At 51.3% G+C, this 24,901-nt stretch overlaps 8 protein-coding genes across 8 annotated transcripts; 3 read left to right on the top strand and 5 right to left on the bottom strand.

Moving 5' to 3' along the window:
* Positions 1 to 6,177: 6,177 nt before the first annotated feature.
* Positions 6,178 to 7,942, bottom strand: KVR01_004393 (uncharacterized protein; the record flags this gene model as incomplete). The annotated part of the gene is made up of 1 exon (XM_044789096.1): positions 6,178 to 7,942. Exon 1 carries the CDS (start codon positions 7,861 to 7,863, stop codon positions 6,178 to 6,180), a length of 1,686 nt encoding a protein of 561 aa, XP_044646557.1. The 5' UTR covers positions 7,864 to 7,942.
* Positions 7,943 to 10,409: 2,467 nt separating this feature from the next.
* Positions 10,410 to 13,253, bottom strand: KVR01_004261 (uncharacterized protein). Its single transcript, XM_044791288.1, has 2 exons — positions 11,331 to 13,253; positions 10,410 to 11,237 (listed from the first exon to the last, which is right to left on the bottom strand). Exons 1-2 carry the CDS (start codon positions 11,780 to 11,782, stop codon positions 10,658 to 10,660), a joined length of 1,032 nt encoding a protein of 343 aa, XP_044646425.1. The 5' UTR covers positions 11,783 to 13,253; the 3' UTR covers positions 10,410 to 10,657.
* Positions 13,254 to 13,357: 104 nt separating this feature from the next.
* On the top strand, positions 13,358 to 15,721 carry KVR01_004837 (uncharacterized protein). Its single transcript, XM_044790454.1, has 3 exons — positions 13,358 to 13,655; positions 13,726 to 14,321; positions 14,425 to 15,721. Exons 1-3 carry the CDS (start codon positions 13,637 to 13,639, stop codon positions 14,818 to 14,820), a joined length of 1,011 nt encoding a protein of 336 aa, XP_044647001.1. The 5' UTR covers positions 13,358 to 13,636; the 3' UTR covers positions 14,821 to 15,721.
* KVR01_004137 (uncharacterized protein) lies at positions 15,140 to 16,276 on the bottom strand (the record flags this gene model as incomplete). Its single annotated transcript, XM_044787333.1, has 3 exons — positions 15,140 to 15,293; positions 15,371 to 16,079; positions 16,207 to 16,276. The coding sequence occupies 3 exons, from the start codon at positions 16,274 to 16,276 to the stop codon at positions 15,140 to 15,142; spliced, it is 933 nt and encodes a 310-aa protein (XP_044646301.1).
* A 1,349-nt stretch (positions 16,277 to 17,625) lies between these two features.
* KVR01_004515 (uncharacterized protein) lies at positions 17,626 to 18,405 on the top strand (the record flags this gene model as incomplete). The annotated part of the gene is made up of 1 exon (XM_044792942.1): positions 17,626 to 18,405. The coding sequence occupies one exon, from the start codon at positions 17,626 to 17,628 to the stop codon at positions 18,403 to 18,405; it is 780 nt and encodes a 259-aa protein (XP_044646679.1).
* A 124-nt stretch (positions 18,406 to 18,529) lies between these two features.
* KVR01_004256 (uncharacterized protein) lies at positions 18,530 to 19,477 on the bottom strand (the record flags this gene model as incomplete). Its single annotated transcript, XM_044783563.1, has 1 exon — positions 18,530 to 19,477. One exon carries the CDS (start codon positions 19,475 to 19,477, stop codon positions 18,530 to 18,532), a length of 948 nt encoding a protein of 315 aa, XP_044646420.1.
* A 1,200-nt stretch (positions 19,478 to 20,677) lies between these two features.
* On the top strand, positions 20,678 to 22,478 carry KVR01_004068 (uncharacterized protein). The gene is made up of 2 exons (XM_044794720.1): positions 20,678 to 20,965; positions 21,027 to 22,478. The coding sequence occupies exon 2, from the start codon at positions 21,059 to 21,061 to the stop codon at positions 22,409 to 22,411; it is 1,353 nt and encodes a 450-aa protein (XP_044646232.1). The 5' UTR covers positions 20,678 to 20,965; positions 21,027 to 21,058; the 3' UTR covers positions 22,412 to 22,478.
* Positions 22,479 to 22,598: 120 nt separating this feature from the next.
* On the bottom strand, positions 22,599 to 24,645 carry KVR01_004070 (uncharacterized protein). The gene is made up of 3 exons (XM_044790604.1): positions 24,611 to 24,645; positions 24,317 to 24,474; positions 22,599 to 24,237 (listed from the first exon to the last, which is right to left on the bottom strand). The coding sequence occupies exon 3, from the start codon at positions 23,633 to 23,635 to the stop codon at positions 22,673 to 22,675; it is 963 nt and encodes a 320-aa protein (XP_044646234.1). The 5' UTR covers positions 23,636 to 24,237; positions 24,317 to 24,474; positions 24,611 to 24,645; the 3' UTR covers positions 22,599 to 22,672.
* Positions 24,646 to 24,901: the final 256 nt, after the last annotated feature.

The following is a 24,901-nucleotide window of genomic DNA, read 5'->3' as shown; positions in this document are numbered from 1 at the left end:
CTTTTTAAGTCTAGTCTTATTCCTAGCCCTCCCTAGCTCTCCTTAACCCTTCTTAACCCTTTAAGACCTATAAACTTTAGGCTATTTCCTTTAAGTATCTAGGTATATAGTCCTTTTTTATTTAAAATTTAAAGGAAAGGAAGGTATATCTAGCTAGCTTTATAGTAGCTAGTTAATAAGAATCCCTTATTAAAATGTAAGACTAGATCTAATTATAAAACATTTTATTATAATATCTTTTTTACTAAGGGTTGCCAGTCCTTATGGTGATCTAGTACAGTATGTATCCTGTGCATATAGTACTCTTTCTCATATTTCCAGTACGTCATTCTTAACAATACCTTTTGAGTGGTGCTTGATTCCTGCCTTCCCAGGTAGGCGGCTCTTAGGCCTGGTGGTCTACCAGTACGAGTCTCTTGAGTACGTCACGAACACTTTCCCAGTTGTTTGTCAGGGCAGTAACATCTCGCCAACTTTTGAAAGCTGCATTGAAGGTAAAACTCAATTCTGTCTGATCAAATGTTAGTAGTTCTATCTTGGTTACAATTATTGATGTAATGAGTACCCGCCTAGGTAGGTAGGGACTGGTATGTGCTCATGGAAACTGTTAGTTTCTTTATTTAAAAGTCCAAATTCTATATTTTATTGTTTTTGACTATCTTCGTTACATTTCTTATGGATAAGTATCTAAAGCTTTATATTAAATCAGAACACCTTCATAAGACTCCTTCCACCGGCAGCCACGCGTGCAACAACTATCATTACACCTCCTGCAACGATAAGAACACCTGTGTAAACCTGGAGTCTCCAAAATGGATCTACTGAGGTTTTGGTACCATGAGCCCTGCGATGGAGTTGCTCACATGATACGCAATCGCGGTGAAAGCGAAACCTGTGCCCTGACGGACCCCGAGCTCGGGAAGCGGCGGGATCTGCGCGACATTGCCGAGTGCTAATGACATAAAGGCGCCGGATCCGAACCCGTACAAAATATAGAAGGTAATGACGGCACCATTGTCCATACCTAGAATCCAAAGCCCAAGAACAACGACCGCGGAGAACAATGTTATCAGGACTGCGCACGGTAGGTGAGTTCAAGAATATTAATACGGTGTCACTATATGAAGGCGCCACATACATTTTATATGTATGGGGATTGAAAACGAAACCACACTAGTACGGTGTACAAGGGTAAAAATCTCATGATGTAAAAGAGACCGAGACGATCCGCGAGCCATCCCGGGGCAACATACCCGACCAAGCTGTTTAATCAGTCCAGTCCAAGATATCAGTTGATCGAGCTTTCAAGGTGAGACCCAGGTCAACCTTACCCGCCACCGTTCATAAGAGGGATCAAATAAGAGGACAGGCCGGATGACATCCAGTATCGCTCGGAATCGAGTATGATGAAATGGAAAGGAACAATAAGCCCAATAGAAGAGGAAGTAGACAAATGTGAAAGTGCCGAAGGGACCTTCACTTGAGGGCCGCCAATAGTCGCCGATGCGAAAGTCCTTGGGAGAGTGATGTAGCCGTGATGTGACCACGAAGTTTGCGAAGATGGAAAGGACGAGCATAAGAAACGCGCAGGCTCTCAATGTCCAAGAAAAGCCAATCTGAGGAACAAGAAGCTGAAACATTATCGGAAAAACGACACCACCTAAGCTGGAGCCAGCGACAGTAATTCCATACTATATGTTGGTGGGTACTAGAGATAGTTACTAGGGCTATTATTTGTATTAGAAACCCCTTATTTATAAAACTATTATTAAATAGATTTAAAGAGAATAATAACTTTATAATATAGATAATTATTTAACTTTTTAGTAATTTCTTTTATAGTTAAATAAACTTATAAAAAAAGGGTTATTAAAAGAAGAAAGAGTTATAAAAAAGTCTTTATACCTTTCTTTATATAAGGAGAGAAAGAGTACTTCTTTCTTACTTCCTTCCTTTTTTCCTTCCTTCCTTTTTTCCTTCCTTCTTTTAATATTAAATCTTTTACTTTTAATATTAAATTCTCTACCTTTTATTATTAAATTAGTTAATTAATTAAATTAATTTAAAAACTTAAAAAATAAACCTTTTAAAAATAAATTTAATAAAAGTTAAAAGCTTAAAAAAAAACTTAATAAAAAGGTGAAGGAAGGGAATTTCTTTTAATTACTTAGTATATTTAAATAAAAGACTAATTATAAGGGAATAAAAAGAGAGTTACTTAAAAAAGGAGCCTTTTTAATAAGTTTATATTTATTTTTATAACCTTTTTTTTCTTTATAACTATTTTAAATCTTTAAAATAACTTTAGAATTTAAAAAGGATTATTTAAGTTTAATAATATATACTATTATAATTATTAAATTAAAATAAATATTATAGTAATTACCTTAAAGGAAGAGAAGTAGTATAGTAGTTAAAAAGTAGTAAGAGGTATATAGGTAGTTATAGTGACTATCTCTAGTACCCACCAACGCACGGTATGGTTCCTAGTGCCAATCCGCGGCGGCAGATGAACCAGGTTGAGACAGATGTCGCCCCCCGTGAAGAAGAGCAGAGAAGCTCCTGTGGCGGTGCGAAATCCATGTACCAGGATGAATTGATAATATCTTTCACACAGCGAAATCATAAAGAGTCCGAGTGCGTGCAGAGCGGTACCAACAGGGAGAAGCCATCGTGGTCCGTAGGGTAATTATCAAACAGCCTCCCTACGACCGGGCCCTAGTTAAAGGACTGAGCAGCTACCCGAGCTTTGGAGTCGATAGATTTGCTGCCGGCTCACTCATAGGAAGATAACGCAAGTCTCCACGGAGGAGATCCAGGCAACAGCACTCGGCGAATACGCTCTAAGCTGGTGTGTCTGGTAGTAGCTCTGGAAGATGCCAATGCCTTGGACGAACTTGTAAGAGCACGCTTCACGTTTCAGAGATGCATTGCAGTTACAGCTGATCCACCCGAACCTGACAAACAGGTGACAAACAGGTGACAAAATCCCCCAGCGACTGTTGCCCATGCGGCTACATTTTGATCTGGGGGCTCCAGGTTGCGGGGGCTATCTGACATGACATCCTCCTTATCACAGCTGCCAGTCCCAGCGAGGCCCGAGGGCGGTGGAGGAGTCAGCGTCTGCTTCTGCTCCATTGCGGATACTGAATGGAGACTTTGATCGCAATTGCTGGTCGAGAGAGTGACAGATGGGCCAGAGAAAAAGGAAACAGGAGGCTAATGGGGAGTGATTCTGCAGCGTTTCACTTTTGTAATCTTCGAAGAGAAAGCTTTCCCGGGGAAGGTGCAAGGAACGTATGCGATTGGTGGACAACTTTCGAATATATTTTCTCCGAACTACTCAACCGTCCACTGTGTGGGTGCCTAGGTACATTGATTCAGGGTACATATGTACCAATCTTGTAATGTTGCAGCCCTTGGGAAGCATTAGAAGAGCAAACGTGCTGACCGGGGCGGTGTTAAGCTCGGAGATCCGAAGGCAAAGCAGAGACAGATTCAAAATGGACGAGTGGCTCTCCATTAAGCTTCAAGCTAGGTTGTGTCGGTCGACACGTTGTGCGAACGAAGCGGTTTCGTTCGTGAACCATGTGCATGCTGTTTGAAGAAATATGCAATCACTTTCAGAGCGTGGCAAACGCAGGATTATCGACGGTATGGTCGGTATCCTAGTGTATGTCAGAAAATACAACTCTTATTCTCATTCTCATTTCCCTCGACAGTATTTAATGGCCTACCTTTCAGCATTGGTAAACATCACAAGGTTTTCATCTATTATGGACCCGTCTTTCATGTTTTGCAATCTACAATGCAACACTTTAAGATCCATAGCAGGACTGACGTCACCATCAGCGTCAAGACAGAATTGCCGCTTACTATGTATGCCCTTGGATGTTCAAATCGTTCTTCTTGACACCCCCGAATAGTGTGGAGACACGGTCGTGTGGCTTACGAGGCAGCGAAGGGAGTGATTGCAGGATCGGTTTGTGGATTGTCAATGGCATATGGAAGGATTGGAGGCACGCGCGGAGGGCATTGTTTCTCGAAATCTTTTGCCGTACCAATTGTTAAAAGTGTACCCTAAGAAAAGTGTCTTCGGCCAGGATATCGAAAGGCCCTGGCTCTTTTCTAATATCACAGGTACTATTAATCAGGCTCTATTATCCTAAACCCTGACCAAAATCGTGGAAAAGACGGTCACAATACAAGAATCCAGGCATAAAAAAGGAGGCCTAAGCTCAGGAACAAAGTGTACCCAGGTACTGACCACGTAGACTAGCAAGTCAAATTGCATCCCGGACACGATGATGGGGCTTTGCGTGAATATGGCACAAGCCGATCAATGACGCGATGCGGTCCGTGAGTAGGTTTCACGGAATAAAAAAGTTCCATATGCTCTGGAGGAACTATTATGAACGACCCCACTTAACTTTGAGATACCCAGACATGGATCGGGTCCAGACAAGAGCTTCCCGGGAAACGTTGCAATCTTTCGCACGGGCAGACTACTCGAGGTGAAGGAATGAGTGAAAGACACAGCACTAGAAATTTGAGTTATGGTCGTCCACCTAGGTACTCTGCTCACATCATGTCCTCCTGACACCCAACTTAAACCTGTAGACGCGTATCCGTCTTCCCTTGCAAACAACCACGCAAGATCTGACCCTGACAAAGCACTGACGTGTGTATTTTGGGGAAATACCAAGATGATTCCAACAGAAATACAAAGTTTCTCACGAATGCTTGCTCTGCATGGGGGAGGTACCAACAGTCGTGTCTTTAAAGCCCAGTGTCGTGCTTTGGAAGCATCGCTCATCAATCACGGCATTCGACTTGTGTACGCCGAAGCACCTTTCCCGTCTGCGCCCGGACCCGACGTGCGATCTGTGTATTCCAAATGGGGCCCGTTCAGGGCTTGGCTTCGTTCGCCCGATGCCACCACGCCCAATCCTCAGGACCTCGCGGCGGTCGAGAGGGCCATTATGGAAGCTGTTTGTGCAGATGAAAAACTTGGCGGCACTGGCGCCTGGGTCGCAGTACTGGGCTTTAGTCAGGGGGCCAGGATCGCGGCCAGCTTACTTCTCCAGCAGCAGCGCCGCTTCATCCACCACTTCGATTTCGACTTCAACTTTGGCGTGCTTTTTGCTGGAAGGGGGCCGTTGATCGACTTTTGTCCCGAACTCGAGATTGAGTCACATGACACGCGTCTTTTTATCCCGACCATCCACGTCCATGGCCACCATGATCCGGGGTTGCCTCTTCATCGAAAAATGCTTGACCAGTGTTGTGGGAGGGGGGCCACACGTCTAGTGACTTGGGAAGGGGACCATCGGCTGCCGATCAAGAAAAAGGATGTACAGGATGTGATTTCGGCAATTCTGGAACTGGCGAGTGCGGCACGAGGCTGAGCCACGTGCCCACGTACTGTATTCTCTTTCCACTGATATTGGCACTGTAGGTATTTATTTAAACACTAGGTTTTGAGCGTTTACCACTGTATGAAGGCGCCACATGCATTTTATATGTATGGGTATTAAAAATGAAAGCACTTAGTGAGACCACAAGTTATGTTAGTCCAACAGGTTTTCTTGGTTCATTTGTTGGTCAGGGCGTAAATGTACAGCCAGATGATTTGACACGGCGGGAAGACACGTGAGAGATGGACAATTGTTGGTTTCTGAAACGGGTTGACGCTACTCCGAGGTTACAACACGATGCTATCAAATACTAAAGAGAACGGAGATTCGCAGGGCAAAAAACGGAGGGTACAGGGCAACATGTACCCCTAGTGCGCCAACCTTAATTTACACCACCAATTTACCACACAAAACACCAATACACAATCATTAACTACACATCTATCACCCTATATAAATACCACTCTCATCACTTCTGCTTGCCCCCATCGCTTCTGCTTGCCCCCATCGCTTCTTCTACCCTAATAGTTTGCTACTACTTTCCTCATCGTCGCTTAGAGCCCTCTAGTAAGTCCTTAAATCTCCTCCTAAGTCTCCTTCTCGTAGATTGGTAAGTCTACAGATCAGGGCGTAAAAAGCACTTGGTTGGGGTGGTGTAGGTAGTGAGGTAAGGTTGAATAAAGCCCTCTAATTGGCTGGCGGTACTTCTTGCCCTGTACCCTCCGTTTTTTGCCCTGCGAATCTCCGCTCTCATACTAAATTAATCCAGATATGATACAGGCAGTATCAGCTTTGATGCAACTTCGCCGCCCAAGTGTAAAGTGTGCGTCACTGGCTTCATCGTGGTCCCGGTCCCCTGATCTTGCCCTGTGCCCAAGTTGAACGAATACAAAGGAAAGTTTCCGCCAGCGATGATAATCCTGATAGAAGTCCCCTTTTTGAACCTGTGCGCACAATCTACTAGGTCAAGCTCAACCTTTACTGTCTGACCGGCATGAGCGCGGCTGGGGTCTAGCCGTTTGTACACCTCGGTGATGTTGTGCGAGACACCCCTAGCATCAACCTCGGAGAGACGGACGAAAAGGTCAACGTGCACACTATCACTACTGTGCGCAAGCTCAATGTGAGCCTTGCCTAGCACTTCCAGCCCATGATCCAGGGGTGTTGTGGTAAAGGTGAGGACGTCAGAGCGTTTTGCCAGCGCGGTGTCGTCGACTACACCGCCGCGCGACAAGAGGGGCCCGCCCATCGTTGGCGTCGGGTTGTGGGGATCGAACACGAAGAAGACCTCGTCCTTCTTCTCCACCTGCTCTTTAACAAGTCTCCCCTTTGTATTGAGGCTCAATTCAAGGGCTGTTGTGGCAGGCGGCCAGCTGGGCAACCACCTCCACTCGTTGACTCCTGTGACGTTGACTCTCACTGGAGCTGGCCGAATCTCTCCATATTGGCGTTTAGCAAGATACGTGTCCAGCCATTCCAGCGATTGCTTTGTCACGCCCTCTCCATTTCCCGCCTGAAGATGATTCCAAGGTCCCACAGTCAAGCCCACGTTGCAACCATTCTCTCGAAGTAGCTGGTATTGCTCCATAACAGCATCGCAAAACACGTCCTGCCAGCCACCAATGAGAAGGATTGGAACCTTTGAGTTGCTTAGAGCTTTTGCTTGCTTCATTGAGTCGTAGAAAGAATCATTCTTCCAATCCGGGCGGGCGATCCATTCCAGAACCCAGGGAGACTTGCCCTTGAAGAAGGATCTTGCACCTTCGACAAGCGGGACAGACTTCTTGACGTGGACGAAGGTATTCAGGTTCATCGATAACAAACCGTAGATCTCGCCGAAAAATGATCGCGACTCTTGGATGCTCATGTTCCGCGCCCAGTCCACACAGGTGAGCCAGAGAGCCCCCGTCCCCCACAATAGCTTGGAAAAGTCGTGCGGCCCGACACTTGGAATGGCCGCAGCCATGTCCCCGGGAGGGCCGTTGGGGCCATTTAGCAGAGCCCACTGCACATAAGCGAGGTAGCTAGCGCCTACGGTTGCAAAACTCCCAGTGTACCACGGTTGCTGACGCATCCACTCCACAACCCGTGGCCCGTCCTGCATTTCCATCCTGCCCGCGTCAAATTGCCCGCTGGACCCGAAGGTGCCGCGGACGGAAACGAACAGCACGATGTAGCCGCGTGGCGCATAGTAGCGGGCGCTTACAGCAAGGATGCTGCGGCCGTAGGGACATTGCATGAGGATCGTCCCCTTTGGAACATCATTATCCTTGAGAAGCGGGGTATAGAGGTCTGCTGCGATTTTTATATCGTCCTCGCCCGCGAGGGGAATCTTCACCGGTGTGATGGTGTAGCTGCATGTTTCGGTTGGCAGACCTTCCATCCACGACATGAGGCGGTCAAAGACAGCGCCGCTGTAGCCCCGCTGAACTGATCGTGCTGCCATTGGCCGAGGATTTGAACGGAGCTTGATGTGTTGATTTCAAGTTGGTCAATACCACAGTAATTCTGACTCTCAATTGTACTTGGTGATGGGGTCTTGGGCAAGGTTTGTATGAAGATGGTTGGAACATTGCTGAGGATGCGGAGGCTCTTGAATCTTTCGGTCGGAGACTTTAAATTCTCAGACGGGGAACCAACATGTTGTTATTGTTCCGTTCGCCGAGTTCAGTGTGTGAACGGGAATCCTACCACAACCAAGTCCCGTAAGCCGTCGGAGGGTAGTACCGTACTGGGAAATAGGGTGAATCAGCAAGCATTACAGCCCATCATAAGCATTGTACCTAGGTACTGTAAGACTTACATGTACTATAAGACTTACACCCTTCTATAAAGGTTAGCTTATTTTAAATATAAAAGTTATATAAGAAGAAATTAATAACTTAATAGTTATTTTATAAAGTAGGGAGTGGGAATATATTTTTAAATATATATAGAATAGAAGTAAAATTATATATTTTTATATATTAATAAAAAGAAGTTAAATTTAATTTAATTTAAAATTTATTCTTTTTAATCCTTAAAATATTCTATTAATATTAAAAATTTAAAATAGTTCTATTATAAATTAACTCTTTAATATATTTCTAAAGCTTTAATTATATTATATTTTTCTTTATATTATATAATTACTTATTTCTTTCTTTATAGTTTAAAGCTTATATATAAAGTCTTTAATAATTTTATATATATTTTATAATCCTCTTATAAAGAAACTTTAAATCCTTTTTTCTTTATTTTTATTATATTTTTCTATATTATTAAAAGTTAATAATTATTAAAAATAAAAATATAAATTTAAAGAAAGATAAATTTATTATACTTTTTTTTATTTTTTTATAAATTACTTTTAAGATTTTTTTTAAAAGTTTTAATACTTTATTATAAAAGTTTTAAAAATAATATATTAAAAATTATTTCTTTATTTTAAGTTTTTTTAAAGTTAATTATATATTTAAATAAAGGTTATAATACTTATTTAATAAAAGTTTTATTATAATATATATATAAACTAACGTCCACTCACCCAACAATTATATCCACTCACCTAGTTTTTTTTAACTACTTACCCAGTACAAGAATTTACATACAGGGCCCATACAAAACTATGTACCTGACCAGGATTCTCTAAATTTTCGATACTTTCAGTATAAGCCCCTTCTGCACCCCTTCTGGCACGCCTTCTGGCACGCCTTCTGGCCTACACGCATTTAGGTACTAACTAAGTATTTAGATACTAACTAAACGCTAGAAGGCTAGAAGTCTAGAGGGCCAGAAGGCTAGAAGGAGGGCTAAAAGGCTAGAAAGCGTATAGTTTTCACCTTTACCTTCTTAGCTTCTAGCCCTCTAGTGTTTAGTTGGTATCTAAACGCTTAGTTGGTACCTGAATGTATGTAGGCTAGAAGGCCTAGAAGGTGTGCTAGAAGGTATGCTAAAAGGCGTGCTAGAAGGGGTGTAGAAGGGGCTTATATTAAAAGTATTAAAATTAAAGAAGGAAATTATACTATAGGGTCTTTTAGTGCTAACTTAAAAGGTACTTATAAACGTAAGGGAGTTACTTAGAAAAATTAGTATTAGATAAGTGGTTAGCGGGAATTAGGTAAGTAGATATAATTATTAGATAAGTAGATATTAGTTTTATATATATATATATTTAAAAGGGTAATTTTTAATTAAACTTCTTTTAATATAATTTATTTATATAATAATTATTTTTAATTTTATTATATAACTTCTTTATAATATTCTAATTAATATTATTACTAAAATAATACTTTTTAACTTTATTTATATATTATAAAGTTAAGGTTTTAAATATTTATTATATTATATTTATTATTATTAATATTATATTTTTTTTAAGTATTAAATTTTAAATACTTATTTATTATTATATAAAATTATTATATATATCCTTAAATATATATAAAATAAAAGTAAAACTATATATTTCTAGATTTCTATATAAGTCTATTATAATATAATAGAGCTCCTATATAATTGTAATCTCAATAGGAAATGGTAGCATAAAGATAGGGAGGTTGGCCTAGATGTGTAGTGGCTGATTTAATAGGCTCTCTGTGCTTAGAACCTTGAGGAATAAGGAGGTGCCTAGAGGGACTACGGTTAACGTAAATTTCTTGCGCCAAGGTTATCTGATGTCAAACACTAACACGCCGTATAAAGCTCACAGCTGTGTTCATACCTGGATATCTAACTAGCTGGCCTGCCTAGAAAAGCGTAAGCAAGAGTACTCTGAATGGAAAACAATGGCCGGAGTCACCCAAACTATAAATCATGGACGGACTTTCATGACATGTGATATCCCTTCTGCTTGACAAAAGGCGAGAGCACATTATTGTTGGGTGATCTATGCAATTTGACTACTCTTTGTTGTTAGTACTGTCAACCAGAAACGTGGAACCTTAAGGTTGCAACACGCCAGAACAATATTTTCATCGCTTGGCTTCCAAGGGTGAGCTGGGCATGACATTGCCGAAAGAAGAATCAATTTGATATAGGCCAGGCACTAGATAATGAACGTTGAACACCTTTAGCGCCGCCGAAAGTAGATGAAGTCCTGAAGTCAATGGGATACCCACACTCGTATCAACATATGATAATTCTCGTCTAAGAACGAAGCGGCCCATATCCTTTTACAGGTCATCATGGGTATTTAAAGACGACATAATTATTTGTTGATATACGTTCCAGGGCCAGTTCGACTCCCACCTGGGCATTCATCTGCCCTTGAACACCGGTTTCCGCTTGTCTCCGAAGGCCCTCAGGGCTTCGAACCAGTCCTCACTCCCCACAACTCTCTCCATCATAGCCTTCTCCGACTTCTCACTGGGTTCCTTCAGGGCCTGTATCGTTGCCCTCACAGCTACAGGACCGCCCTCACAGATCTCTTCGCTCAGCCGGATGGCCTCGACCAGGACCTTGCGCCGCGCAACCCCGAGGAAGGGCAGATCCTGGAGACCTGGCTCGTCCGCGGCCATATCCACCATCCTGTTTGCGATTCCCATGGAGACCGCCTCTGGCGCCGTCACCCGCCGGCCCGTCAGGATGATGTCGCGTGCGCGCGCGACGCCTATGAGCGTGGATAAGCGGTGGGTACCACCTGCGGCTGGGATTATGCCGAGGCCGGTCTCCGGGAGTGCGATGTAGGCATTTGATGACATGATCCTGAAATGGGTAGCCAGGGCAAGCTCGAAGCCGCTTCCAAATGCGCTCGAGCCGATTGCTGAGATGGTAGGTATCGGAAGATTTGAGAGTGCTTTCAGCGTATCTCTTAATGACGAGAAGTAGCCGGATACCCTTTTCCCGAAAGATCAGCGACCGAGTCATGGCAAGCAACTTGCCAGATATGGTTTTCATGGCCACAGGAGACAAAAGAGCAAAAAGACTTACTGCTCTTGCGTGAATCCTACCAACTCCTTCAGATCCGCACCAGCAGAGAAGCATGAATCGACCGCTGAAGCTATGATCAAGGCTCTTGTTGGGCCTTTGATATCGCCTTCGGTCCATGGCATCTCTGCGCCCGTAAACTGGCTGTACTGTGCTTGAATTGTCTGGATCTCCTTCCGCAGGGCGGAGAGCAATGCGTATGAGATGGCATTGGAGGCGGATGGCCTGCTGATCTGCAGTATTCTGATGTGACCGCTGTGTGGTGCAGGCAAGTCCACTATCTCTATGAGAGCCCCCGAACTTTGTTGTTGTTGACCCTGCTGCATCTGCTTCTGAAATTGGGCCTGTGAAAATGTCTCGACAGCTGCGGATTTGGGTGGCGAAGGTGGCAAATCCTTTTCGACCCGTCGGGACGACGAGTCGGAGAGGTGGCTCGCCTCTTGAGTCCCTGTCATGTTGGGGGGTGATGGGTGAAGGTGTGTGTTTGTGTGATTGTGGTCAACTGGTGGGAACGGCAGAGAGGGAGGCTGCACGCGGCATCAGAGAAGAAGGTACGCTGCCATTGTCCTAAGAGGGGCCCGCTCAAGAGATATTGATTCTTAAAGCCTTACGTCAACCTGTCTGGAGTTTCGAAAGCCTTGGGTTCTGGATCGTCTTGGGGCCTCCACTATGGGCGGCAGCCTGCAAGGTCGAGTGCGATCCAGGACGGTGGGTTCGTATTGCCCCTTGAATCAAACCCTGACCAGCGACAAGGGTGGCTTCTCCTTTAGGCAGTGTTGAGCCCGGATCCCTGAATCCCTGTGAGGGACGGCTCGGGCAGGGCTGCGAGAGCTGAAGAAGATCCACAAGACGATGAAACGAAACAACGTGTTTGACTAGCCGGCTAGCTAGCTGGGTATCTCTCTCTGCCCGAAGCGAGGTGGTCGCTACGCCACTCCTCAAGCCCGCCGCATACGGAGTACTGTGTAAAGAAGCTAAGAAGGTGTTGAAGACAAGGCCTTTGTGATGTCAAGATCCAAGGAAGAGTGATGTTTGACCCTGGGTTAGGGTCGATATCCCATCTCCTCGCAGGTCTGAAGGGTTGAAGCAGCTATCGACGGCCATCTCCGGGCGAGACCATGCAGCCAGTCAAGAATCAGGCACTCATGTCGACTGACTGGCTGGCTGACTGACTGACGCCCTTGGAGATGCGAAACAACCCATCCCGAGAGCTGATCCAAAGCGAACTAGCATCGGGCAATAAACAAGGTTGAGGAAAGGCCCGAGAGGCATGAGCTGTGGGACTGACTCAAAAGGGCATCGTCGTGGGCGTCACTAATGGTTGGAAACTCTCCGACCTGGATGCCACCGTATGTAGTACTAGGTCGAGCCCAGGCAGACCTCAGCACCCCAGCCTGACAGAGCCGTCCTGGCGCCTTGTTTCAGGAAGCGCAAACGAGGCCCTCACGGCTGCTGGGCGGCGAAGCAGAGAGTCAGTAGCCGCTTAGCCGGCGCTACGGCTGAGCAGGCCAAACACCAAGCCCCCATCATGGTTCGCGCCTGTCTCGTCTCGACCTCTGCCGCGCCTTGGCCGCTGCTCCACGCGTCTTGCCGCATGGGAGCACACTCCCGTCGGAAGCCATCTTTGACGATGACATGCAAACCCAACGCAAGGGTAGGATGCCTCAGTGGGTACTGCATGAAATCGCCCTCGACGGCCGAGTTGAGATGTAGGCCTGTCTTCAGGGCGACTGGGCGACTGGGCGACTGGCATTGACAGGCCACAGAGATGCAGCCAAGCAGTGACATCGTCCGTCTCATGGCTGAGCTTTGAGCTGGAACTCACGACCATGCACACGGAAGTGTTGGCCCCTAGCTTGAGGACCCATCACGCAATGCCTCAAGCACGGAACGGCCACGCCGAGACGAAGGTCGGGCTGGGGCGACAAGAAGGAGATTGCTGCGTTTCTCCAAAAGGACTCTGCAGAGAAATGGACGCACATCAACCGGGGCTGTAGGGTTAGGAGCTCCCAAGCTGGCTGGCTGCTCCAGCAACGTCAATGGTCGGGTCGAGGTGCGTCATTGTTGTCTGCAGGCCATAGCAGGACCCCGCCAACCCGCCAACCGCCAACTGGAGCCCCTGAGAGCTACACACGTCGCACGATGCTCCATCCATAGCCGCAGCGAGTGGCTAGGTACCTAGGTACCTCCTAAACACTACACAGTAGAACAACTCCTCTTGCATCAAGCAGACCAAAAGGTCATCTTGACTGCACTGCAAGCCAAGCAGAGAAACCAGACACGCCTTTTAACAACACCAGACCGTCAAGATGCAGTCAGGAATATCGGGTATGTCAGAGATCCGGAATGCCTCTCCCCTTCAACGTCCCCAGGCACTGACAACAGCCCGCTTCAACAGCATCGCAGGAGCTCACCTCCAAGTTCACCGACCTCCTACAGAACGACGAGCACTTTGGACTGCTGGCTACCATCGAAAATGAATCCCTCACTCCCGTCTCCCTGCTGACCGCCTCATCGCCCTCCGCCACCTTCGCCGACAACGTCACCGCCCTCGTCCAGCCCGCCCTCGCCGACGCCGAGCCGCTGTACCTCCTCCTGAAGCGCTACGACACCGCCCCGCGCCTGGTCGCCGTGAGCTACATCCCGGACATCGCCAAGGTCCGGCAGAAGATGCTGTTCGCGTCGACCAGGCTGACCCTGGTGCGCGAGCTCGGCCGCGAGCACTTCCGCGACACCATCTACGCCACCACTCGCGACGAGCTCACCCCCGAGGGCTTCGAGAGGCACGACAAGCACGAGAAGCTCGAGGCACCCCTGACTGAGCAGGAGAGGGACCTCGAGAGCGTCAAGCAGGCCGAGGCCGCCGAGGGCGCCAGGGGCACTGGCTCCAGGGAGCTGAACCTCGGCCAGCGCATGGCCATGCCCGTGCTCGACGACGCGTTGGCGGCTCTCAAAGAGCTGCAGCCTGACGGCGGTAGGAGCCTGGTAATGTTGGTATGCTACTACAAGCTCCCCCCCCCCCAAACCCCCCGTGTAAATCGATGGGTGGCCGGAGGGAGCACGATTGCACTAACCACACCCTCTCGTCCCGCCACAGAAAATCAACCCAGAGACCGAAAAGGTCGAGCTCGTCCCGGACTCGTCCGCGCCGGCCTCGATATCCGAGCTCACCTCCGACATCTCGACCTCCGAGCCGCGGTTCACCTTCTTCCGCTACGCGCACGAGCACGGCGGGAGCCAGAGCGCACCGCTCCTGTTCTTCTACACGTGCCCCGTCACGACGGGCCGCAGGGCCATCAAGGACCGCATGCTGTACCCGCTCATGAAGCGCGCCGTGCTGGACGCGGCCGCCAGCGAGTGCGGGCTCGAGGTGGACAAGAAGTTCGAGGTCGAGGATCCCAGCGAGATCACCGAGGACGGCGTCCTCTCCGAGCTGCACCCCAAGGTCGAGGCGCGGAAGGGCTTCAGCAGGCCCAAGAGGCCCGGCCGGTAAGGCGAGCGACTAGGTTATGACGGGAAGAGAACAACATGGGATTCGTTTACAATACATGCATGCTTGCATGCAAAGTTTGGTTGAGAGCTAAATACCGACAGGTGTTCACGAGCAGCGGCTAGTCCTACAATATACCGAGAGCGGCAGGTTGTGCGTTCAGGATGGATGCTGCCCAAGAGGGATTCATGTTCAAAATTACAGGCTAAATGCTACTGCTCTGATCGCCGAGTCCCCAGCTTACAAGGGGAAAGATGCCCAGCCCTCACCTGCTTCCCGCCCTCTATGCGTCCGTGGTATCGAGCTGACAGTGTACGCACGTCTACTCCTCGTACTTGCCTCCGACAGACGTCCACTGGCTACGCTCGATCTTGTCCTTGAGGTACTCGTACACTGTGAAGGTGACAGCCTGGCCCGGCGCAACGCGCATTATCCGCGGCGTTATACCCTTGTAGAAAGCATGGACACCTTCTTGCCTATTCGACAACGCATGTCAGTTTACCGTAGGGGCGCGGCCAAAACCTCGGGTGCTTGCGGTAGCGGCCTGACTTACCTGAACATATCCCCGGCAATGGCTGTTATCCTCTTCATGGCGCTGACGCCCTCCTCGGCCGGGGTCTTCTGCAGGCGCGTCTTGATGGTATCGATCGGCGCGTTACTCAGGGGGCCCATGGCGCCGCTGACAAGCCCGATGAGGGTTGTCTGGTAGCCAGGCAGGCCGTTGCCCTCGCGCTGCGGCTGGTACGCCATGAGGGCCTCCTTGAAGTATGTGTAGGCGGTGAAGTTGACGGCCTGGTTGGAGCCCTGGCGCAGGGCAGTCAGGCTGACGCCGCGGTAGAGGGCGCCGACGCCCTCCTCCTTAAGCACGGTGTACAGCGCGTGGGCGGCGTTGCGGTACTTTGGTATGTCAAGGGGGTCCGCCAGGCTGTGGTGCTGGGCCTGCAGGCGGATCTTGATGACCTCCATGGGGGTGACGACGGCGACGGCCTCGGTGACGCCGGCGGCCAGGCCGGCCAGGAAGGTGGCGCGCCCCGTCACGGCGCCCGTCTCCTTGTCGGCCAGCATCTGCTTGTAGGCCTCGAACGAGGTGAACCGGATGGCCATCTTGGGGATGATGCCGGTCATGACGGCGCCGAGGCCCTTGTACAAGCCGAGGGGCGTCTCGCGCTTGACGATGTGGGCGCCCGTGAGCAGGAAGCCCCGCTTGGGGGACCCTGGTGTCCGGCCGCGGCGCGAGAGCTGCATTCGGACCTTGATCGTGTCTGTTTGGCCGCAAAGAGGTGAGGGTCAGCGTGTGTGATGCGTGTCGGTCGGGGTCGGCGAGGAACAGGTCCTTGGGACACATACCCAGTGGATGACAGGCCAATGCCTCCATCATGCCTGCCCCACCTCCTGCTATGAGGTTGACAGCCGCTCCTGGTGGCGCCTTGCCATCTTTCCCTTGTACCTTGGTCGCCATGCTGCTGTGTGTCTATCGCCGTCGTCCTGTCTCGGCAATGATCCCTCTGGCTTGCGCCGGTCTCTGTACTCGCGCCAGCAGCAACGTCTTTCCCGTATCCCAAAGAGAAATTTAGCAGATAGTACTACTTAGTATAGCCTAGGACTGAAGACAAAGGTGCGATGGAAGTATCGGCGACAAGAAGGAAGAATATGAGGAGTAGGAAAGGGGGTATCAAGCATGGAAAACAAGCATGTGACAGAGGAACCTCAACCTTGGGCGAGAAGAGAAGGGCAGGGACGGGCCGTTCTATATTAGACCAGGCCACAGAAGCGAGGCAAGCGAGGAACCAAAAGCATAACTAGGACTGAAAGGGACAGGATCGAGCCGACAGCATGGGCAGTGTGACTCAAAGAGAGACAGAGAGGCGGCTCAAGGGGGAAATGCCCTTGGTCCGCGGCTGTTAGGAAATGTGTAATAAGGCTTGGGAGCGAGGTACCAAGCCGCGACCAGGTACTGAGGTACTTCCAAGGTTTCAAGCTTGTTAATTGGGCGCGCTCGACTCTACTAACACACCGTACCAGCACCATCAAGTGTCAGGAGTATAATTCGGTTGCAGCCCGTTCGGGCGCAGGGACTTGGCCGTGAGGGACTGAGAGGGACCAGAGTTGGGGATGGCTTCGGCGCAGCGGAGGAACCAATCTCCAACTCTGGCTTTGTTATAAGCCAATTGATTCATGCTGCAGCATCACACATCCTCTGTACAATGCCAGATGCATTTTCTTGACCTCAATTGCTTCGTTGTCAGTTAGTAGTAGCCTCTGACTGCTGCACGACAGTCGACAATGACAGATACACAACGGCAATAGAGGCAGGTAATTCCCATGTGATGATGCCCAGACGACAGACTCACTCGCTCACACGTCAGTCAAACAGTCGGTGCCCTGATGAATGCGGCGCGCGCAAGGGGAGCAGTGACGTCGCCGTTTTGGGGTTAGCCGACCGCAAGCCGAGCTTGTGATTCCAGGTGTCCGTCCACGTTGGAGTCTTGCGGGGAACCCTTGGGCGAGCTTGCGAGGTGGGCTGGTGGGGCAGCTCTGCCACTTTGGGGACAAGGACGCTGGGAATCCGGGGTGCAGCACATGAGGACCAGCGGACCAGGACAGGGCCTGTCGGATCGGGCACTACCGGGACAGCAGTTGGACTGACTGCTCACACTGCCCAGTGCACGCCCGTTCTAGGCCGAGGCCCAGCCCAAGCTCCCTTCCCACGCTTGCCACGGCATCTCCTCTGATCAGCCTCGGCTGGCTGGCTGGGCCATTTCACTTTTGGGCGGGAGGTCACTCGGACCGACACTTGATCACCTAGCCATGGCGTTGTTACGTCGCCTGGCCATAACATCTGCGGTGGTTGGCGGGCCAGCCTGCTACGTCTACGCGGCGGTCACGCGACTCGAGGCGACTTACCCACGCCTCCAGCCCGAGACTGCATCAACTTCCGCCCTCAGGACTGCCTCAGCAAACACCTACCTGCACCCCGGAAGACACCACACCCCTCACATCGACGTCTACAGCGCCAGGGTGCCAGCAGCAGTCCTGCACGAGCAACATGACCCAAGCTCCGGCCGCAGGCTGAGTCCCGACGAGGCCTGGGCCCGCCTCTTCCTGCGCTCACCCGTGCTGCAGCTCGAGGGCAAGCTCTTTGGTGGATTCTCCAACGGCACGGGCGACGTCGGCGACCATGGCTTTCACAGGGGCCAGAGGCTCCTCAATGGCGTCTTCGAGGTGTTGAGGGTCCCCTCTGAACCTCCGTCCGTCTTCCGCCCGCTCGCCCACCCTGAGCCCCTGCTCGTCCAGTGGGTATTCCCACCACACCTTGTGGCATTCTGCCGCACTGCCGCCGCGGACTGGGGCTACCCTTTCCGTTTCATGAGCGGCGGACGCCACGAGTTCAGCGTCGGCGACGTGGACAAGACCGGCATGGTCGAGGTGCGGTTCGGCTCCGCTCATGACTATGAGTGGGCCGACAGCGAGGGCAAGAACCAAAAGACCATCCCGGAATGGGTGTCAAGGCTACACAGGGCTTATACCATGTGGCTGCTAGACGAGAGAGTTCGGGCCTTGAAGATGCAGGCTGGTAAAGGGTCATGATACCTGGGCTTCTCTCACTGATTGGCCACAGCTTATGGCACCTTTTTAATGCGATGGGAGAAGAAAAGAGAGGCGTTGCTATCAGAAGCGTCCATTACGCAGCATTGGTCGCACCATCCAGATGTCATGAACCCTCCTCTACCTTGGATATGCTCCTCACCAGGTCCGCCATGGTGGAACCCATCACAATCTTGCTGTTCATCTGCCGGACCGTCCTGTCAAGCCATTCGCACTGGGCACCCTTAGCCCCCTTGACGAACGCAGTCGTGTCCTGACCACCAGCGATATCCTGGCGCAAGAACTTGAGCCCTGTCCCAAGGTTCTTCCCGATCGACAAGACGTCCATTGCCCCCGTGAAGGTGACCTTGTTGTCCCCGGGCTTCAGGAACAGGTCCGCCTCCACAGTCGCTATCTGCATGCCCGAGTAGACAATCGACACCTGCGTCCGGCCCATGTGGATGGCCACCGGCGAGCCCGAGGCGATACACACGTCGACCTCGATCTCGGTGGGCTTCCCCTTGAGCAGCGACCGCGACGGCTTGCGGGTCTCGAGCACGCTGATATGCACGCCGTCGAGCCCCCGCAGCACCTCCACCTTGTCGTACCGCACCACGGTGTTCAGCGGCACCGGCCGGGGGACGGTGAGCTTGCCGCTTCCCCTCACGTACGCGGGCAGCTCCCCCTGCAGCAGCAGGTTCCTGTTGAAGGTGTCGAAGGCGTCGAAGTCGAGGATCTCGACACGCTGCTCAAACACCTCGCACACCGTCCCCTCGGGCGTCGCGTTGATGGTGGGCAGCCGCACCCTGGCGAACTCCTTGCCTGACTTGGTGGCGAACATGGAGAGGACCATGTCTGAGATGGTGGCCTCGAGGGGACCAGTGTCGTAGATCCTCGCGCTGAGGCTGATTGTGAAGCCTGTCTCGTCGCACCCTGTGATCTCAATGGATGTGATTTCCATCTTGGAGGCGTCGACCAGGGTCTGGGCTACGTAATTGACGATCCGGTCCAGGTTTAGGTAGAGGAGCCCTGCGCCTAGCAGGGCGATGATGAGGATGAGGCCGAAGAACCCCATGACCGCGATGTTGGAGTTGAACTCTATTTTGGTTCTTGGACACTGTTGACACAATCAAGGTAGAACTTAGGGCAAGTATAGACTTCCAAGGTTGTGAAATGGTGGATGCAGGATGTGGTTTTTAACTGCCAGGTGAATTCTAGGATGGTGATGATGACGATGTTGTTGATCACCCTTCCATGCACTTGGCACCAGTCGCATGAAATAACCGATTGGGGCCATCTCTTGCTGCCCCTCTAGGCCATGACGACCTGCAGGCCACGGGAGCCTTCCGACCCTGGCTAGTTGCGCCTGGGTCTCCTGAGAGCCCAGCCGACGTAATAATTCATTGATGGGATGGACACGATGGCACATAGTTAATTATGGGACGAAGATATGCAAAGCATGCTGCCGAGGTACGCTCACTGGACTCTCATATGTATTTATTTCTTCTGACGTCTACTGCTGGATGTCGTCAACAGTCGCTCTCGGGGCACTGCCATCGAGGCAGACATAATGCACCTGTGAGGCTCTGTTCCCGAGTCGGCTCGCACGGGCTACTGCAAGCCATGGCTTGGTTTAAGACACGGGTCACAAGATGAGACAACGTTTCTGAGCATGTCTTAGATGGCCAACGACTGACACAATAATCTATCAACTTCCTTCTGCCGGTGCGCAATTTCGTATCTCGAAATGAAGCCCTTGATGAGAGCTAATTTGGATAATCCGTTCTGGGGCAACTGGACTTTGGTGCCGGTGGGTTGCTCAATGCTGGCTCAGCAACAGGCAACCAAGGCAGTGGAACGTTGACTTGGCCTTTATGAAGTGATGTTCGTATCAATTTGATACGAAATGAGCTGGCTTGATTTGACTATTTGCCTGGCCAATCTGGACTGTCTGCAGTTGCTTACGTGGGTGAGTAAGCACATTATCTGTGGTCAACTCCCCCCACAAGATAACGGCTCTCTCATGTCAACAGGAGAGGCGGCATAAATGTGCAGATTAAAGGCAGGTCGAGCAGTCGTGCAAGATCTAGAACGGTCTCTGAGGAGGCGTGCAGGCGTGCAGGTGTCACACGGCGCAGTTGGGGAAGGTGTAGGGTGGCCCGGGGTGCAAGCTAATGTACTACTGTAATGTACTAATGTGCTTGGGTAGCCGTGCTTTGGTGGACTGAGTCTCGACGCCGCCATGGAGACGCAGGAATAAATTGCTTGCCGTCATGCCCTCTCCCCTCAGGAAGGAGCTGCTGTGAGCTGCCCAGCCAATGGCACACTTGCCTGTGACCTGACTGCCTGATAGCCAACACAACTAATCAGGCATCTAGTCCATGCCGCTCTGCTCTGCTTGCGGGACACAAGGCGGGACAAGACATGCACATTACGTGACATCCGAGATCAGACTTGTTATTAGCGACCTACCTAACTCAACTCATCGACGCCACCTCTATCAGGTCCTGTTGGACATAAGCACACCGCAGGGCCCGGGGCAAAAAAACAAATCATCATAAACGTTTTACAGCCATGTGCCCTCGAACAACGGGCAGACAGAACCTCAGCTAACCAACAAGCAGTCCATCATCTTGGCCCGGCCCAATTGTCCACCATGAAAGCACTCGTCCTCGACGCAGACAACAAGACCGCCACCGTCCAGGACCTGCCCATCCCCCCCACGCCCGGCCCCAACGAGCTCCTTATCGCGGTCAAGGCCATCGCCCTGAACCCGGTCGACGCCCTCTACACCTCGCAGCCCCTTGGCGCCACAGGCCGTATCGTGGGCAGCGACTTCGCAGGCCTGGTCGTCGCCCGCGGCCCCAGCCCCATCAGCCCACCACAGTCCCCATCCGACTCCAGGAACCCCACGGAGCCAGCCTGGCCGCCCCCCAAGTTTGTCCCCGGCGGCAGCAGGCTCCGCCGCTCCTCCACCACCCTGTCCTCCCGCATCATCAACCGTGGTGACAGGGTCGCAGGGTTCCTGCAGGGCGCCTGCAGCGTCAACGACCGCCCCGGTGCCTTCGCCGAGTATGTCGTGTGCCCTGCCGACCTCGTCTGGCGCGTGCCGGGGAACGTGTCCTACGAGCAGGCCGCGGCCGTCAGCCTTTGTGCACTCACCGCCGCCCAGGGCCTGTTCTTCCGGATGGGCCTCGATGCGCCCTTCCGGTGGGAGGACGACTCGGACGAGGGGGTGCTGAAGCGCGTGCGGAGCGAGGAATGTACTGCATCTGACGTCAGTACAGGTGCGCAGCAGCAGCAGCAGCAGAGCGTCATCATCTCTTTCTTCGTGTCGGGTGCATCGACCTCCGTGGGGTTATACGTTGCACAGCTTGTCCGGCGGAGCGCGGAGCACACCGGCCGGAGGATCAGGCTCATCGGGGCGGCGAACCCGCGAAACTGGTACATGCTGAAGGACGAGCCGTATGCGTACGATCACCTGGTGGACTACAGGGACCGGAATTGGCCGGAGCAGGTCCGGAGGTTGTCATCTGGCGGGGTCCACTATGCATATGATGCTATATCCGAGGGATCGACAGTCAGAGAAGTCAGCTCAACACTCAGAGCGGGCGGCAAGCTGGCGGTGGTAAGATCAAAGGAGGCCGGCGCGTGGGAGCCCGAGGGTGTCAACACGGAGCCCATCTACGGTGCGGTCTGGGAAGGCCTGGGCGAGGACATCGAGTACCACAACCTGGTGGTGCGCACATCCCCAGCTAAAAGGTCATTCGCGACCGCCTTCTACAAGTGGCTGTCCGACGGAGGTCTCCTGCAACCCAATCCGATCCGTTTGATGCCCGGTGGGCTGGAAAATGTCGTGCCAGACGGCTTTGCGGTGTTGGGAACCGGAGTGACGAGTCGAGGTCATGTGAGGACGGAGCAGCATATGAGGCCCATCAGTGCTGAGAAGCTCGTCTACAAGATCGAGACCGAGAGGAGAGGTAGCTCCGGTGATGGTCACATCGCGTGACTTTGTGATTATCGGCCGAAAGCTTAAAGTGTCTTCGAAATTGTAAAAACCGCCGGAATTTTCGCAACTTCATTTCTATCTGAGTGATGACGAAGCAGGCGAACACTGCCCTTCTGTGCTTTTTAAAACCCCACCGCAACAAACATTGAATGGTTTGCCTCTCTAAAGGCCGAGTGCTTTCCAAATCCTTGGTGTCATGTCCAATGTGCTCCTTCCTTCAGCCACTGTTTGGCACGCGAAGGATTGTCACATTTCTTGTCATCATTTCAAAGCCCACAGCACCAAGAAGATGCCCACGACGAGCGCAGGCAGGCAGTACTGCTCCAACGTACCGGCGTCGACTTGGTAGTTGGGAAATAGCCGTATTACCTGCGTCAGAGCTGCGCCACCGCGGGCATGATCCACGCCCTTGTCTGTCATCTCACGCAGTCGCTGCAGCTGGTCATCCTTGGCCTCAATCTCTCGCTCCTTGGCGTGCAAAAGCAAACTCTTTCGCTGCAGCTCCTCGATCAGCTTCGACACCATCGCGGGCACCTGCTTCTCCTCGTCGGAGATGGGCTCCCCAAAGTCGGCACACTCGGCCCACCGGTCGCAGCACGGTATGATCCGGTAGGGCGAGCTGGCATGCGGCCCGGCGCCGGAGTGGACCTTGAGCCAGAGCGGGCAGTTCTCGCAGGGCTCCTCGAGGACGTGGTGGATCGAGGTGTTGGTGACGAGGCGGACGATGGGGGACCTGGTGCTCGGGTCCAGCTCGTCCACGAAGATGACCATCAGGTAGATCCTGCCCGGGTCCCTGTCGAGGTAGCGGATGTGCACGCTCCTGATGCCGCGGACGGTGGCCCTCTTGGACCGCCACACGTCGAGTTCGACGTGGCCCGGGTGGGCGGCGGCCTGGGCCGGGTACAGCTCGTAGTACTTCTGGAGGATCTGCTTGGGGTACAGGCCCGCGTTGATGCTGACGCACTGCATTGCCTCCCGCCACAGCTTGGGGACTTCGAACGGGGCCGCCATGGCGGCGTTGTCGGGCAGCGTGTGGCGGGACGGGTAGCTGGACCAGGAGTCGTGATCAGAGCCCGAGGTGTTGGGGCGCGTGTTCAATGGGTCGGCGTCGTTGCGAGAAGTGGGTGACGTGCTGTCGCGATGGTCGCGGTGGCCGTTGGGAGGCGACGACCCAGACACGTCGTAGCCTGAGAAGGCTGTGCTCTTGGGTTGGCTGGAGTCCATTCTCAGAGATAATGGTCAAGACAGAAGCAGGAGAGAGACGAAGGAACGATTGAGGTTTTGGACACTGGAGATGCCACGATGGTTGCAGGTGACCTCAATTGCTCCAGTTAGGCAACACTTGGTGGTCAAAGCTTTGTTGGTCGAATGTTCAAGTGCGCATGAAAAACACGAATGGTGCCAATGGGTGCAAAGATGCAGATGTCTGGGAAAAGTGAAGCATCTAGGGCTGGAGAGCAGTGACCTGACTTGCGAACCATCTGCCAATTTTGGTGTCAAAACTTACACGCGATGCCTTTGGAGAGCTCATGGGCCTGTTTGGCCTTTTCGAGCCGGGAATGTTCCCTAGTAGTTGAAGCACCTGGGATTTTTGTGGTCAGGGGCAAACGACCATCATTCTAAGTTGATGCCACTGGCATCTGGTTCTGTCCTTTTTCGACTGCAGTTGCCCACTTGTTGTTGCCACTCATTTCCTCTGATGAAAACATCCGCAGCAGGATGTTGACTTGCGACATAAACTGCAATTCTGGACTGATTTTGCGTTTCCTCCTGCTTACATTCCACCTTGTTTCCCATTACAGCGGCCAACCGCGCACTGGGTGTCGCTTTACAGTTCAAATGTTACTTCTTCCTGACGACATACGCAACGTGTGTTCAAAACTCAATCATCTGAGGCTTACTCACATGATTCAATGTACACTCAAATATTTCGTACGCATGTGAACAATAGATGCCCCTTCACAGCGAATCTTGTGTAACAGCAACAGCATTGGCACTGAGCAACGACAAGGATATAACTACCGAGCAGCAAGTACTTCTTTCACCGCCATTATTAATGAGTCCTCAGCGACTGGTCAGCTATCTGGGTTGCTGAGTAGACTCAAGTGCTCTGTAGGGACATTCACGAAACAACCCCAGCCGAGATTGCTTACTGAGCCATGCCCAGGTATCGTGCAGAAATGACGGTGTCTCACATACTGACAGCCAATCCTTCCATGCCCAGGCTTGGAGACTCACTGGGCATCATCTTTGCTCCAAAGACCGTACTCAACCCCTGTTCACGTCTGCCGTCTCCGAGCGTAAGCTGATTAAAACGCCGCCCGGCTATGAGGTAATGGCAATGAGAATTATCGTATGCATGCATCTCAGTCAGGACGGCCTTCGCGTTGTGTTGAAAGTGCAGTTGCCCGTATTGATGATGATGAGCGTCGGTGGCAAATCAAGAACCCCAGCCTCGTCCAAACAGGACATATGTCTCGCTGAACAGCC

This window comes from Diaporthe batatas, assembly GCF_019321695.1.
Source record: "Diaporthe batatas strain CRI 302-4 chromosome Unknown Contig00004, whole genome shotgun sequence".
In the NCBI taxonomy this organism is placed as follows: Eukaryota; Fungi; Ascomycota; class Sordariomycetes; order Diaporthales; family Diaporthaceae; genus Diaporthe; species Diaporthe batatas.
This window is presented reverse-complemented; position numbering and strand designations above follow the sequence as displayed.